Source organism: Theropithecus gelada, chromosome 17, assembly GCF_003255815.1.
Source record: "Theropithecus gelada isolate Dixy chromosome 17, Tgel_1.0, whole genome shotgun sequence".
Classification (NCBI taxonomy): Eukaryota; Metazoa; Chordata; class Mammalia; order Primates; family Cercopithecidae; genus Theropithecus; species Theropithecus gelada.
The window spans coordinates 66983659-66997924 of record NC_037685.1 but is presented as its reverse complement, the minus strand read 5'-3'; the positions used below and the strand labels follow the sequence as shown (position 1 = coordinate 66997924).

The 14266-nt window shown below is 34.6% G+C and overlaps 1 protein-coding gene across 3 annotated transcripts in view; it reads right to left on the bottom strand.

Annotated features, from left to right (window-relative positions):
• NBEA (neurobeachin) overlaps nucleotides 1–14266 on the bottom strand; it is a 752078-nt gene that overhangs the window by 103133 nt on the left and 634679 nt on the right. For all 3 annotated transcript variants that reach the window (XM_025364271.1, XM_025364273.1, XM_025364274.1), the window contains one exon: nucleotides 4572–4712. In XM_025364271.1, coding sequence (XP_025220056.1) covers nucleotides 4572–4712 — 141 coding nt within the window. The remainder of the gene's footprint in view (nucleotides 1–4571; nucleotides 4713–14266) is intronic.

The following is a 14266-nucleotide window of genomic DNA, read 5'->3' as shown; positions in this document are numbered from 1 at the left end:
GCATTTTTAAGCAATTATTATTTTTGTCATACTAAGTACACCGAAACAAATAACAAGTTTAATGACTTTAGATCTAAAAGGCCTAAGGTAAAGGACAGACACTTATTTTAATCTGTATTTTATTTTTGTGAACAAATTCTTAGTGACCCAAATTTTAATGTATTTCCTATTTCATGAACTCCTTGGAATGGGAGTGAGGAAATCACGAATCCTGGACCAGTAGGTTAAACGCTTAGTAAACCATGAGACTGATACTTTTATTTATAACCACATGACATAAGATATTTGGGCTGAGTCCCCATAAAAGCAGTTTTATAGGTTTGTCCAAACAGTAGCCACTAGCCACATGTCACTATTGAGCACTTGAAATGTGGCTAGTTCAAATTGAGATGCACAGTAAATATAAAATACACTCTGAATTTCAAAGACTCAGTACCCTCCCTCCAAAAATGTAAAATGTAAAATGCCTCATTTTACATTTTTATATTGGTTACATGTTTAAATGATAACATTTTGGAAATAGTAGATTAACAAATATATTTATTAAAATTAATTTTACCTGTTTCTTTTTTACTTATAAATGTGGCTACTAGAAATTTTAAGTCACATGGTAGTTTACATTATATTTCTGTCGTGCAGCACTGCTATAGACAAGGGCATGTGTGGGATAAATGTGTAGAATATTCTGGCATGCCCCTGCATAGATTGAAGTTTGAATTCCATTTCGCTGGAATAACAAATCAACTTAAGTATAAATTCTGAGTTATGATTTGGGAAAGTGTTTAGCTGATTAGGGATAGATGAGGTTAACTTAAATTGGGCTGTTGATAACAAGTATTTTTATGGAGTCACTCTTGAAGGAGTCTTGTAAATCTGGCTTCAGACTAACTTGATTAGGTAAAAAAAACAGTGAATACCCCTTTATGTATTTCAAAATACTATTGTATATACACTCTCATTTAATCCGTCAAACAACACAGTAGATAACATTTTCTCAGGAAGGACTCCTGACTTTTTTTCTCATCCTCAAAGTACCTGAAAGAGGTGTCCTGCACCACCTGTCCTACAGGTGGTGGCTCACTAAGGTAATGACTGTCATTGACGGGACCTGAGGTTGTATGAAAAGGCCTCCCAGGGTGCAAATCTCTAGTTTCAATGTTTTCTAAAAATTTCCTTTGCTAAAAGAGTTTTGGTGGTCTCTTTGAGAGTTCCATGTGGACTAACCTGATGAACTCAGATTAACTGTTTAGCTTAAGAAGTGTATTTCATGGGCTACTTAAGCCCAGCTACATCTTTTCTTGGTTTCCAGGGTGGACCCTAGGCAGCAAACAAAACTTGAACTTCAGTGACTTTTTTTTTCTAGGTTTTAAAAGTTGCTCCTTCTACTGATTTTTTTGTTTCTGATTTCTGTACAGCTAATAGGTAATTTTCCACTGGTGGCAGTAATGATTGAGCATTTAGTTTTGGTTTTATGGTCTTACCATTTGGTGATCGCGAATCTAATTAATTAGTTTTTTGGTATTCTTGTCTGTTTGCCTATTTGTGAGTTCAAATCAATTAAGAGCATATTTTATATCCATTATAAAGAAAACCGGCTCTTTTGAGATCTTGACTGGTCAATTTTTGTGACTTTGTTTAGTTTTGACCTATGGCTGAAACTGAAGGTTGGAAGTTATAAGCTCTTTATGTGTCTGTGTATCTGGAATTTGAAAAGCATTTGCCTCTTGTGAGTGTGAAGTATTTTCCTGCCTCTGGAATTATTATTATCACCCAGAAACTAAAGATGCTCTGTTCTGATTGCTTTATAAATAGGCAATGATATAAATCTAATATTCTCAAAATTAACAGATAATTAAAAAAGAGAATTCTATACTTTAAAAGTACCAGATTTAAAAAGTATTTCTTAAGAAACTTCTAACTCAGAAACATTATTATAAAAGAATCCAAGTTCACATAATTAAAGTGAATGTTTGGATAAATTAGAATGATTTAATAGCTTTGGTTTAAAAATAGTTTTATGTCTTTTCCTTTAGTTTACCATTACAGAGTTTAGTTTTACAAATAAGATTTGGGTTTGTTTTCTCAAAAGACTAGTTAGTCCACACTTCCTTTACTTCTTATGCTGGTGTAGAATTATGAAAGAGATAAGATTTATGCTCAAACAGAATCACAATTCTGACAAAATTTTTCTTAACAAAAATAATTGTAGTTTGTCACCTATCAATGGCTTGCAAGTTACTTAAAATATATTCATACTAAATTTCTCGGGTCGGAGTTAGCTCAAGCGGTTACCTCCTCATGCCGGACTTTCTAACTGTTCATACTAAATTTCTGTAGAAAGTTATTTTTTTCCCATAATGGAGAGGATGTTTAAGGAAAACCTACAAACTAGAGCTGTCATTTAGGTTTAGGGAAAAAATATTTTCAAAGACAGGAGATGCAGTTTCATATACTCTGCTTTACCAATGTGTTTCTTGGGCACATCAGCCTCATACAATAGAGTGGTCTGAGGTATATCTTAATAGGGGAAAATTATTGATTACAAGATTTAATTTAGCATTCTATAGTACTCCTCAGTTGCTTACAGTGCTCCTATCTAGACCAGAATGGAGAAGGCAAGAATAAAGGAAAAGAGGTTTGCTAAGAGCTTTTGCAATAATCTAGGTGAGAGAGAATGGGAACCTAAATTAAAGAAAGTGCCAGAGTATAGAGAAAAGGAGATAGAGATATTTAGTTGGTAGAATCTGTGGATGTCTGATTGGATGTAAGAGGCTGGAAAAATAGAGAAAATATCTAGGAAAAAGCTTCCCAATTTCTAGATTGGGCAGCTGAGTGAATAATCATGGCATTTAACCACAGCAGGTTCATGAGGGAGATGAGGAGTTCATTTATTGAAATGCTGCTTATGGTACTGTGAGATATTCAGGTAGAAATATCTAGCAGGCACTTGGAAATATAGGTCAGGAACACAAGAGAAATGTTTGCAAAGAAGAGAGAAGCTGGAAATCACTAGCTTATAACTGAATGACACAGCTCAGCTGAAATATAAAGAAAAATCCTGGGGAATAGGAACATCAAGGAAAAAGAATGTGAGCTGGAGACTGAGCAGAACAGTTAGGATGACAGGAGGCAAACCAGGAGAGGATATTGTAAAAGGAATGTTGAAAGAAAATTTCAAGGAGAGAAGATTAGCAATGGTGTGAAATGCTTCAAGAGACATGATAGGTAAGAAATGGGAAGCTCTATCTGCATAATATGTGACCTTCGCAAAAACAATCCAGTAAAGTGATGGATGTGGAACTGAAATCAACCAGGCTAAAGACTGAATGGGAGGTGATAAAGTATAGGCAACAGGTACCACAGTGCATTGCAGGACAGCAGAGGTTGTGCTTTCAGGAATCTGACTATGCAGGGAGAGAGATGGGAAAGAACTGCAGAGTGGGCGGGGGCTTGCAGCAGGCTTTTTTTCTTTCTTTTTTTTTAAACATCAGTGAGACGTGAATATATTTATGTCTTAGGAGAAAGAGAAAAGTAACAGAAAGAGGTTTTCAAAATATTTGGAAACTGGTTGTAAAACATGCTACCCAAGAAGTAAGAATGAGAGGGCTGGGGGAGAGCAAGTGCCAGTGTGCATCATTTGTGAGGAAAGAGGCAGAGGGTATTAAGAATGCACTCCAGGGCTAGGTGTGGTGGCTCACACCTGTAATCCCAGTGCTTTGGGAGGTAAGGCAGGAGGATCACTGAAGCCCAGGGGAACAAAAGTGAGAGACCAGCCTGGGGAAAAAAGTGAGATGCCATGTTTAAAAATAATAGCTGGGCCGGGCACGGTGGCTCACACCTATAATGCCAGCACTTTGGGAAGCTGAGGCGGGCCAGTCACCTGAGGTCAGGAGTTCAAGACCAGTTTGACCAACATGGCGAAACCCCATCTCTACTAAATATACAAAAATTAGCCAGGCGTGGTGGTGGGCGCCTGTAATCTCAACTACTCTGGAGGCTGAGGGAGGAAACGCGCTTGGACCCGGGAGGCAGAGATTGCAGAGAGCTGAGATCACGCAATTGCACTCCAGCCTGGGTGACAGAACGAGAGTCTGTCTCAAAAAAAAAAAAAAAAAAAAAAAAAAAAATTGCCCCCCAAGGTGTTAAATGCTTTTAGTACTAGTTACTTGGGAGGCTGAGGCAGGAAGACTCTTTGAGCCTGGGGGTTCAAGGCTGCTGTGAGCTGTGATAGTACTACTGCACTCTAGCCTCAGTGGCAGAGTGGGAGACCCTGTTACTGAAAAAAAAAAAAAAAGGTATGTACTCAGTTTTGGCTCCTTTATAACTGGACAACTGGTTTGGTTTAAGCTCATAATACCTAGCAATAGATAACTAACTTTCTAATCCAATTTTGCAAATGAGACAACTCATTAAAAAATTCATATTTTGCTACTTTGGAATCTTTAATTTCTACTTTACTTGTCTCTAATCTTTGTTTAGAACAAATTACAACTGATTTGAATTGTATTTAATTTACTTACGTTAAAAATTTTAAGGTAACAAAGGCAAACTAGCTCAATGAAGATACTCACAATTCGAACAAGCCAGGATAAAGTAGATGTTGCTGTTGAATAATGGGTATTATAATGGTAGGGTGGGCTTTGATCATCTTCCCACGTCTCATAACGCTCTGCGTAAAACACAGCTCTCTTTGGGTTCAAAGCACCAATTGGCTATTAAAAGAAAAAAATATTTTGTTTAATACAGTCATATTAGATATCCTAGGTAATAAATCTTTATACTTTCAGTATTTCACTGTTAATTCTTTTTAGCCATACAGCATAAATACATTATTTTCTATTACATTTTTAAACATACCAGATTTTGATATTAATTACAAATCATTACACTTGTTAAAAACTGCCCAAGAGGATGATTCATAGTCCAAAGTTTCTAGACTTTACTAACAGTTTTTGTAAACTAGATTATCAGAGGTGATCTCATTTAAACTGTTAAGGCCACATCAACAGTTTTGTTATTTTCCTATTACTTAATAAGCTATATAATGAACATTTAGCTTGGAATACAGGAAACCCAATGCAGAGAAGGTGAAGAGATTGACCATTTGACAACCATATTAGTGAAAACCTTGTCTTAACAGCCGGTTACCCAGAGTGTGAAAGACAACCCTCCATATGGAACCCTGAGAGAATGTTAGTCTTATTCTAGTAGTATATAGATGGAACAACTATCCTTTTTATTGTTAAACTACACACTTAAGGGTGATGGAATAATTCAGGAAATTCAGATTCCCTGGAAAGCGTTTTGCTGAGGCCACTAAGACCTCTCCTATGAGTACCACCACCCTATCTACTGATTATGATGCTAATCCCTATACTGATTTCTTCAATAAAGCATGTGCTTAACTGCATCATATTCTCAAAATTTTAGCACATCTAATTATTAGGAATTTCCAGCACACCATCTTCATGATTTCCAATAGCAAACTGCCTTAGCTTAAGTTTTTGTCCGATTTTGGATTAATAGTATACAGAGTCCGTGCTTATGGTATCAAATAAGCACATGATTTTGATTTAAGTTGCATACTATAAAAGTAAGTAGGTTTACAGAGAAAACAAAAGAAGAGTACTAAGTACAATGTCTAACTACTTTATTTCAAAATTTAATATTTATAATCAACTATGAAGATCCCTCGAAGGCTTAATTTTAACAAGAGAAGTAGTAGAAAATTAGTGTTTCAATGGGACACATAATGTTACACAAGGGAGGAAGATTCATTTATAAATTGTTATGAGCCTTTTCTTTTGGCCTCAGGAGACTAATTCAAATAACACAATGAGGTCATCAGCAGTAAAAAGTCTGTTAGAATTTCCATAATAAACTCTTATTTGCAAGGGTGCTTATCCTGAAAATTTAAATTATTTGTAAATTATGTTCATTTTTTGTTAACTTTAATTATGATTAACAAAGACTCAACAATTTATTTATATAAAAGCTGTATTTTTCATGCACAAGAATGTTAATATTTTAAGGTTCCTAAACTTTTTTATCTTCATTTTGTAAAACAAAGTATGATAGTATAAAAATTTAGATTTTTAAAGAATGTTCTAAGGTTTAAACTTTATTGTGTTAAATTTCATTGATTATCTCTCAAATCTCTTTAGATAGATGTAAAAAAGGTAATGTAATTTTGTTAAACATTACATAAAATCTTAATACTATTTAAAACAACATAATTACATTATTGGTAAAAGATTAATTGTTATAAAGTGAAATGAATGTAAAGTCTGTTATGGAACTGAAGTAATGAGTTATTTTATTTATTTATTTATTTATTTATTTATTTATTTTTTGAGATGGAGTCCCACTCTGTCGCCCAGGCTGGAGTGCAGTGGCACGATCTCGGCTCACTGCAAGCTCTGCCTCCCAGGTTCACGCCATTCTCCTGTCTCAGCCTCCCAAGTAGCTGGGACTACAGGCGCCCGCCACCATGCCCGGCTAATTTTTTGTATTTTTAGTAGAGATGGGGTTTCACCGTGTTAGCCAGGATGGTCTCCATCTCCTGACCTCGTGATCTGCTAGCCTCGACCTCCCAAAGTGCTGGGATTACAGGCGTGAGCTACCACGCCTGGCCCAAAGTAATGAGTTTTTCATTTAAAATTACCTACATATTTTATACTTTACTAGATGTTCAGATATGTTTTTCTAACTCAGTAAGTATATTTTTCAAAGCACTGAAAATGTTTAATACTTTGTTCTGTCGTGAAAATGCTAATAGACCTTTCGCATGCACAAAATGTCTGTGCAATCCCTAAGGTTTGATCTTATCTGATACTGTTTGTCCTGTAAAATCTCACAAAGCATTCTTTAAAAAGGAGCATGGCTCTTCCTCTAATCTTTTCCAGTCTTCTCTTACATTTCTGGAAAAGGAAAAGTAAAGACTTACATTTTTTATTTTACGCAAGTTTCATCAAAGTCATTTTATTGTAGTGTTTTACAGAGTAATGCTGTGTAGGAAACAGCTGCACAGTATTAAAGTCTGCATATCCCTCCCTTAGACACTTCTTATAATATATTTCTAATTTTGAATTTTTACCTAATAAAGTTAGAAATGACTTTTGTGGAACATAATGTAAGTGATTTGCTTTGTACTTAATATTTTTCTATCGTTTTGCTTCTAATAGTCAAACAGCAATAAATAATTAGAAAGCAAAAAGCTTCAAAATGTTTGTTTGGGGAAATGAGAATTTTGTCACAGATGACATATTTTCTTAAGAGATCATAATAGATACCTATCATATCATATTTATCCATCCATCAATCAATTACCTACTTACCTACATATTGACAAGGTTGTAACTTTGCTATACTTTAAAAATTTTAGCAAATACTGCAATGTCAGTATCATTTGATTTTTGCCAGATGCATATGGTTAAGAATTCTGGTCAAAAGGTAAGGCTACACTTAATAAAATTTATAAATTTACTTTGCAATATTTTTCAATTTTCATCATAGTTACTACATCAATAAATTGTTTCCTTTTCTGTCAAACAGTAGGCATTTGGATTCAGTGACTTCTGTGCTTTTTAAGTGTTACCATATACAAAAGTTTAACTGAAAGTTTAAACCCTATTTTTAGATTTATTGCTGTTTTGTCTTTGTTAGTTTTTATGTTACAGGTGAACACTTTAACAAATAGGAAAAAATGGTGCAAAAAATGCAAAAATGAAAAATAACATTTCTATCCCTATAAAACTTTATTATTATAATTCAGTTTTAAAAACTGCCAAAAAGCCTACATAGCTTGCAAAAAAGCACTATTTCCAACATGAAAGAATTCAAGAAGTGACTAATGTACAAAAATTCGCATTCCTTATAAAATTTATGGGAAATTACATGTGTAGCATTAGGATGTTCACATGAAACACTACTGTAGTTATTGAAGAAATAATGCTGAGAATTTTCTCTACTCTTATCACTCAGTTTCCCTGTTTTGAAGACCAAAGAGAGAAATTTGTCTCAAACTTCAGTGCTACAAAAAGTTTGGTTTTCCTAAAAATAAAAACCTTTGTGACTTTACTACATGAAACAAAAATTCTACCAGAGGTTTGTGGGGATTTACATGATCTTAAGGCTCTGAGAAATACTATTGTAAATATAATTGTTTAAATGTGTTTATTCCAGTGTTTCTCTTTATTTTATTTTATTTTATTTTTTATGAGAAACACATACTTCTTTTGTTTTTAGAACAACTGTTTAGATGCAATACCTTAGATTGTACTTTGAAAAATTCTGGTACATATTTGGTGTGTATTTCTGCATGCTAACTTTTTCTTTAGTTTCATTTTTCTGTTTTCTCTTTCTGTTCTCTTAGCCTTGATTTATCAATATTTTTCTATCTTTTAAAACCTGCATATTGTACAAAGTCCTTTTCTTAGAACAGGTATATAATATATAAATTTAATAAGTAAAAATGAGTGCAAAAATTTTATAAATAAAACATATTGTATAAATGGTATTATATGAAACATCAGAAGAACTTTTAGAGAACATAAAAGTCTGAGCACAGAGTTACTGACTTAAATAAATACAAATAAATAAATGTGGATTGATCTGATAAATGGTCAATGTCATCAAACTAGATTATAATTTTCAAGAAAAAAAAAGTTTGTCAAGGAGAAATCGGAGGCCTAGTTAAAGCAATGTCAATAACACTGAATTCTAATATATCATTAAAAAACTGAAAATGATATGATGTTCATAGTCCTAGCATTCTACTGTTACATAGGCTGAGCATCCCTAATCCAAAAATTTGATATCTAGAATGCTCCAAATTCCAGAACTTTTTGCATGCCAACATGACACCATCTTAAGTGGAAAATTCCACACATATGTACTTAACACAAACTTTTGTTTCATGTACAAAATTGTTTAAAAAAAAAAAACTGTATAAGATGACCTGCAGGCTATATGGAATATGGTGTATATGAAATGAAATAATTTTTTGTTTAGACTTGGGTCTGTTCCCAAGCTATCTCATTGTGTATATGCAAATATTCTGAAATCTGAAACAATCTGAAGTCTGAAACACTTCTGGTCCCAAGCATTATGGATAAGGAATACTCAAACCTGCACACATAATATGTTCAAGAGTTTACTACTGCTATTACAACTGCCGATGATACTATATATTTGTGAAACATATTGTCTTCACATCCATTTTCTAGACTGATTTTCGTAAGTCTCTGAGGACAGTAAGACATTCAATATGAACCTAATTTCATGATGAGCAAACAAGTACCTGGGTCTCCACATTCTACACTACTGCACTGCTTTTTCATTGCTAAATATGAAATTCTGATCTTAATGTGACTTTATTTTTTAATAGAGATGAAATCTCACTATGCTACCCAGGCTGGTCTTGAACTCCTGTCCTCAAGTGATCCTTCTGCCTTGGCCTCCCAAAGTGCTGGTATTACAGGTGTAAGCCAGTTTGCCTGGCCCTTGATGTGACTTTTTTCTTTTATAACTACCTACTTAATTCCTCATTCCTCATAGGTCCACAGAAATAGAAGGAAACATTCAGGTCTACTTGACCAAATCCTTACAAATGAGGACACTGAAGAAAAGTCAAATGAAGATCATGTTGCTAGTCAGTGGCTAGACATTTTACAGAACCAGCTGCAGCTCTGTGCTAGATACAGCTTGAAGCTGGGTACATTTGACACATTTGTCTGGCTTCTAACAATAGCTTTTAGTTATCTCAATACTTTTAAGACATTGAACTTCTAAGATATCTAAGTTATCTTGTTATCTTTTGTAATCAAGGGCTTGAAAATCCTTCGAAGAGGCTTTGAGAGTTCTTACCTTGTTTTTTCAGTCATCAACTACCTGTCATCATTCTGAAAATTCTGTTATGACAACATAGAAATCATACCTACAGACGCTTCTGTGCTCAAGTAAATCCCCCGGCTCCCTTTTTATCTGACTAAGGAACTTCAACTCATTCTTTTGGAGGTTTTTCAAATTGCATCTGTAAAGCCTTACATGACACCATCTGGTAATAGGCAACTTTCTAACCTTTTTAACCCAGTAGTGTAGCCCTTCGAAGAAACTTCCTGTCTTTTATTCATCTCTTTATTCTCACACCTACAGTACCTGAACCTTTTTAAGTGAGCAATAAATGCTAAATGAATGAAGACTGATTAACTCAATTATATAATATTATATAAAATTTCCATGTGGAAGTTTTAGAAAAAAATTTTATGCAAAAATCGAAAGACATAACAAAATGAAAAATATTCATAGCACATAAGTTTCCTTAAAAACGTGCTCTTACAAATCAATAAGAAGCTAATGAACAATCTAATTAAATAAATGAGGAAATGATATGATGAATAGGCAATTCGCAGAATAATAAATGCCAATTTCCAATATATACAAGAAAAAATAGTACCAGTTCCTATAATGTAATGGATATCTATTCTTTTTTACTGTTTAGCATTCATTATGCCTTCTTCCTTTGTGAACCATTCCTTCCCCACCTGGTGCAGGTGAGCTGACCTCGCTACCTGACTCCCTGGGTGGGCATGGGATCTAGACCTGTCAATCATAATATTTTATTCACATTGGCACTATGACTGCTGCAGAAATGGGCATGTGATTCAACTTGATCGGATGAAACTTTGCTGCAACTATCTGGGAAAAAGCTCTTTTTCTAGCGGGGTTACAAAGACATCATCACTGTAACACAGGGAAGCCTGTTTGAGAATGAAGCCAATGTAGAAAGTAAGAGGTGTGGAACCTGATAATTCTGGTGAACACCTGGATCGAGTTTTCCTGAACTGACCCATCCCTGGATTTCTCAGTTATATGGGCTAATAAAATTTTCATTTTAAATTAAAACCAGTATAAGTTGACTTTCTATTATAGGTAGTCAAAAATTGTAAGTACACTCACAATTGTTAAAAGGTCAGACAAAAACTATTTTTATTAACTAGATTGTCAAAAATTATTAAGTTTTATAATACTCAGTATTGGAAAACATGGTATCTCACAATGCTGTTGGCAAATAAATTGGCATAAATTTCTCGTGGGGAAAATTGGTAATATTTAAAAAATTCATATAGTTTTGATCAAGTAATTCTACTTTGTATAATTTATTTTTTGAAGAATATACATGACAGTATATCAGTAGTTGTCTCTGGGCAGTGAGAATGTGGAGACTTTAGTCTTCCCTATATGCTCTTTTTTTGCTGTTTAATCATGAATTTGGTTTATCTCACAGAGAGAATTTTACATGGCTTTTACAATTATATGACCCAGAAATATATTTCACATGTGAACATTTTAACTTTGATAAATTTAAATTAACTATAGTAACTTTTTATTTTGGCTAGTAAGTGTTATTGACCAAATATTTCCAAATATAAATTTCTATTATTGGCTGGGGCTGTGGCTCATGCCTGTAATCCCAGCACTTTGAGACGGAGGCAGGTAGATCACTTTGAGGCCAGGAGTTCAAGATCAGCCTGGCCAACATGATGAAACCCCATCTCTACTAAAAATACAAAAATTAGCCAGGCGTGGAGGTGGGCACATGTAATCCCACTACTTGGGAGGCTGCGGCAGGAGAATTGCCTGAATCTGGGAGGCAGAAGTTGTAATGAGCCAAGATTGCACCACTGCACTCCAGCCTGGGTGACAAAGAGAGACGACGTCTCAAAAAAAAAAAAAAAAGCTTCTATTACCAATCTTCACTGATATTTGAATCAGCACACATCAAAACCTTACTAGTTACAGTGAGTTAAATGACAACACGAGGAACAAAAAGACAAATCCAGAAGCCTAGCATTGGCATATGATAAACACATGCAAAATATTGGCTGTTATTGTTATGTTCTATAAGATAACTGGCATGCTCTCTTAAATGAGTCAATATCACGAAAAAAAAGCGGGGGTGATAGGGTGACTGGGAGCTATTCTAACCTTAGACAAACAAGACAGAAGAATCAGATGTACTGTGTGGTCGCTGACTGAATCCTGGCTTAAGCACAACAATTTTTAAGACACATGGGAGATAATTAGAAAACCCTGATTATAGGCACAGTGTTAGATACTATTAGGGAAATGTCATTAGTTTTGTTAGATGTAATGATGGTGATCTGATTATATGGGAAAATAATATTTTTCATACTGAAATATTTAGGGGTAAAGTATGATATATTTATTTAAATACTTTAGTAAACCAATAAAAGCTAAACTGTCAATAATTATAACATGTAGGTATTGGTTAATGGGTATTGTTATTAGGAATTGGTACCTTTTCTTTGTTTAAAAATTTTCATAATAAAGTCAAAATCAATTAAAATAGAGTATAAAAACAAGCAAAACCTTTCCAATCAATTCAAGTCTTTCCTATGTCTTGGGTTGTTCTAAATAAGAATGCTTTAAATGATCTGAAAATTTGTTTCTCCAAAATACGTTAAAATTGTGTTCCGTAAGTGTGGATTAAACATTCCCTTTGCAATTTTATACTGTTAATTGGCTTAATATGGCCTTTCATCCTCCGATGAACTTCAGCAAATCAGTACACAATTTTCAAATACATTATTAAGGAACAGAACTTGAAGTCATGAAGCATTAATAAAGAGAAGTGTTGAGTATATTTTTCTATTAATTAAATGTGTTTCTTTTTACACTTTTTCATGGGGTGGAATTGAGTATATTATGAAGAAAGCTAATCTTTGATCTAAAGTTGCAATTTGATTAGCAAAATCTATTAGCATGTGGCTGGGCATAGTGGCTCACGATGATAATCCCCACACTTTGGGAGGCCGAGGCAGGCGGATCATCTGAGGTCAGGAGTTGGAGAGCAGCCTGGCCCACACAGTGAAACCTCATCTCTACCAAAAATACAAAAATTAGCCAGGCGTGGTGGTGCACGCCTTTAATCCCAGCTACTGGGGAGGCTGAGGCAGGATAATTGCTTGAGCCTGGGAGGCAGAGGTTGCAGTGAGCCAAGGTTGCACTATTGCACTTCAGCCTGGGCGACAAGAGTGAAACAAAAAAAAAAAAAAAAAAAACAAACAAAAAAAACAGCCTATTAGCACTTAATTTAAATTTTTGTAGAGACAGGGTTTGGCTATGTTGCTCAGGTTGGTCTCAAACTCCTGGCCTCAAGCAATCCTCCTGACTCCACCTCCCAAAGTGCTGGGATTACAGGCGTGAGCCACCACACCCAGCTTTAAGCACTTCCACAGGAATGCTAGTCCCACATAGGACTGAAAGCTTTGGAGGTGTGGAATGGCTCACTGACCACATTTCTTTTGACTCCTCTGCTCATATCTGACATGACTGAGCAATGTGCAGGATATTTTAAAAGAACTCATTCTTACTGGATAATAGGGAGAGTTTTTCTTTTTTCTTTTTCTTTCTTTGTTGTTGTTGTTTTTTTTTTTGATAGCGTATAAAAACTGCCAGGGCATTTAGAAAAGGTAGAGGCATACAGAAGAGAAATTAATCACTAGCTTTTTTTTTTTTTTTTTTTAAGAATATCCTACCTATGTATTATGGAGAAATAATAGGTAACAAATGGAAAAAAATGCAATCTATATAACCAGTGCAATTCATCACAGCGTTGTGAGGGTAAAGCAAGAAAATCCATGTAAGATGCTTAGCACAATGCCTGGCATATAATAAACACATGCAAAATATTGGCTATTATTGTTATCATTATCCCAAGATAGTTCCCAAGAACATTAGTTTTACGTATCTTAGTGGAAAGTGAACACTTTCACCTACAAACAGTGGAGCATCTTAAATCTTCATGTGTCAGTTCTAGAAGTTTTCCAGGTATTAAGTAGGATAATGATGGGGCTACAAATTAGTTTCAAGATCACTTCTAACTGCTTAATATTCTGTTTCAGCTGGAAAGAAAGGTTAAAGGAGACTGAATTTGACCTAGTTTTGCATGATAATGCTGTGGTTTAGACACAGAGGTGACATGTGGCTGGTGAAATTAAAGTGCATAAAGCAGGCTCTCTTTTCCTTTCCATAGGTAGGATTCTTCTAAGAGCATACACTAAACAGTGTTCCTGCTGTTTTCAGTTCCTTCTTCAACAGCCTAAAATTTTCAAAGCAGAACAGGCTCTATAGGCTTTTTTTTCCCTCTCTTTTTCTGAAAAGGTGATTCAGTTGGCTGAGTGGGAAGGAACAAGAAAAGAGGATAAAGAGACATTTAGTATAAGCAAACAGAGCCTAGGAT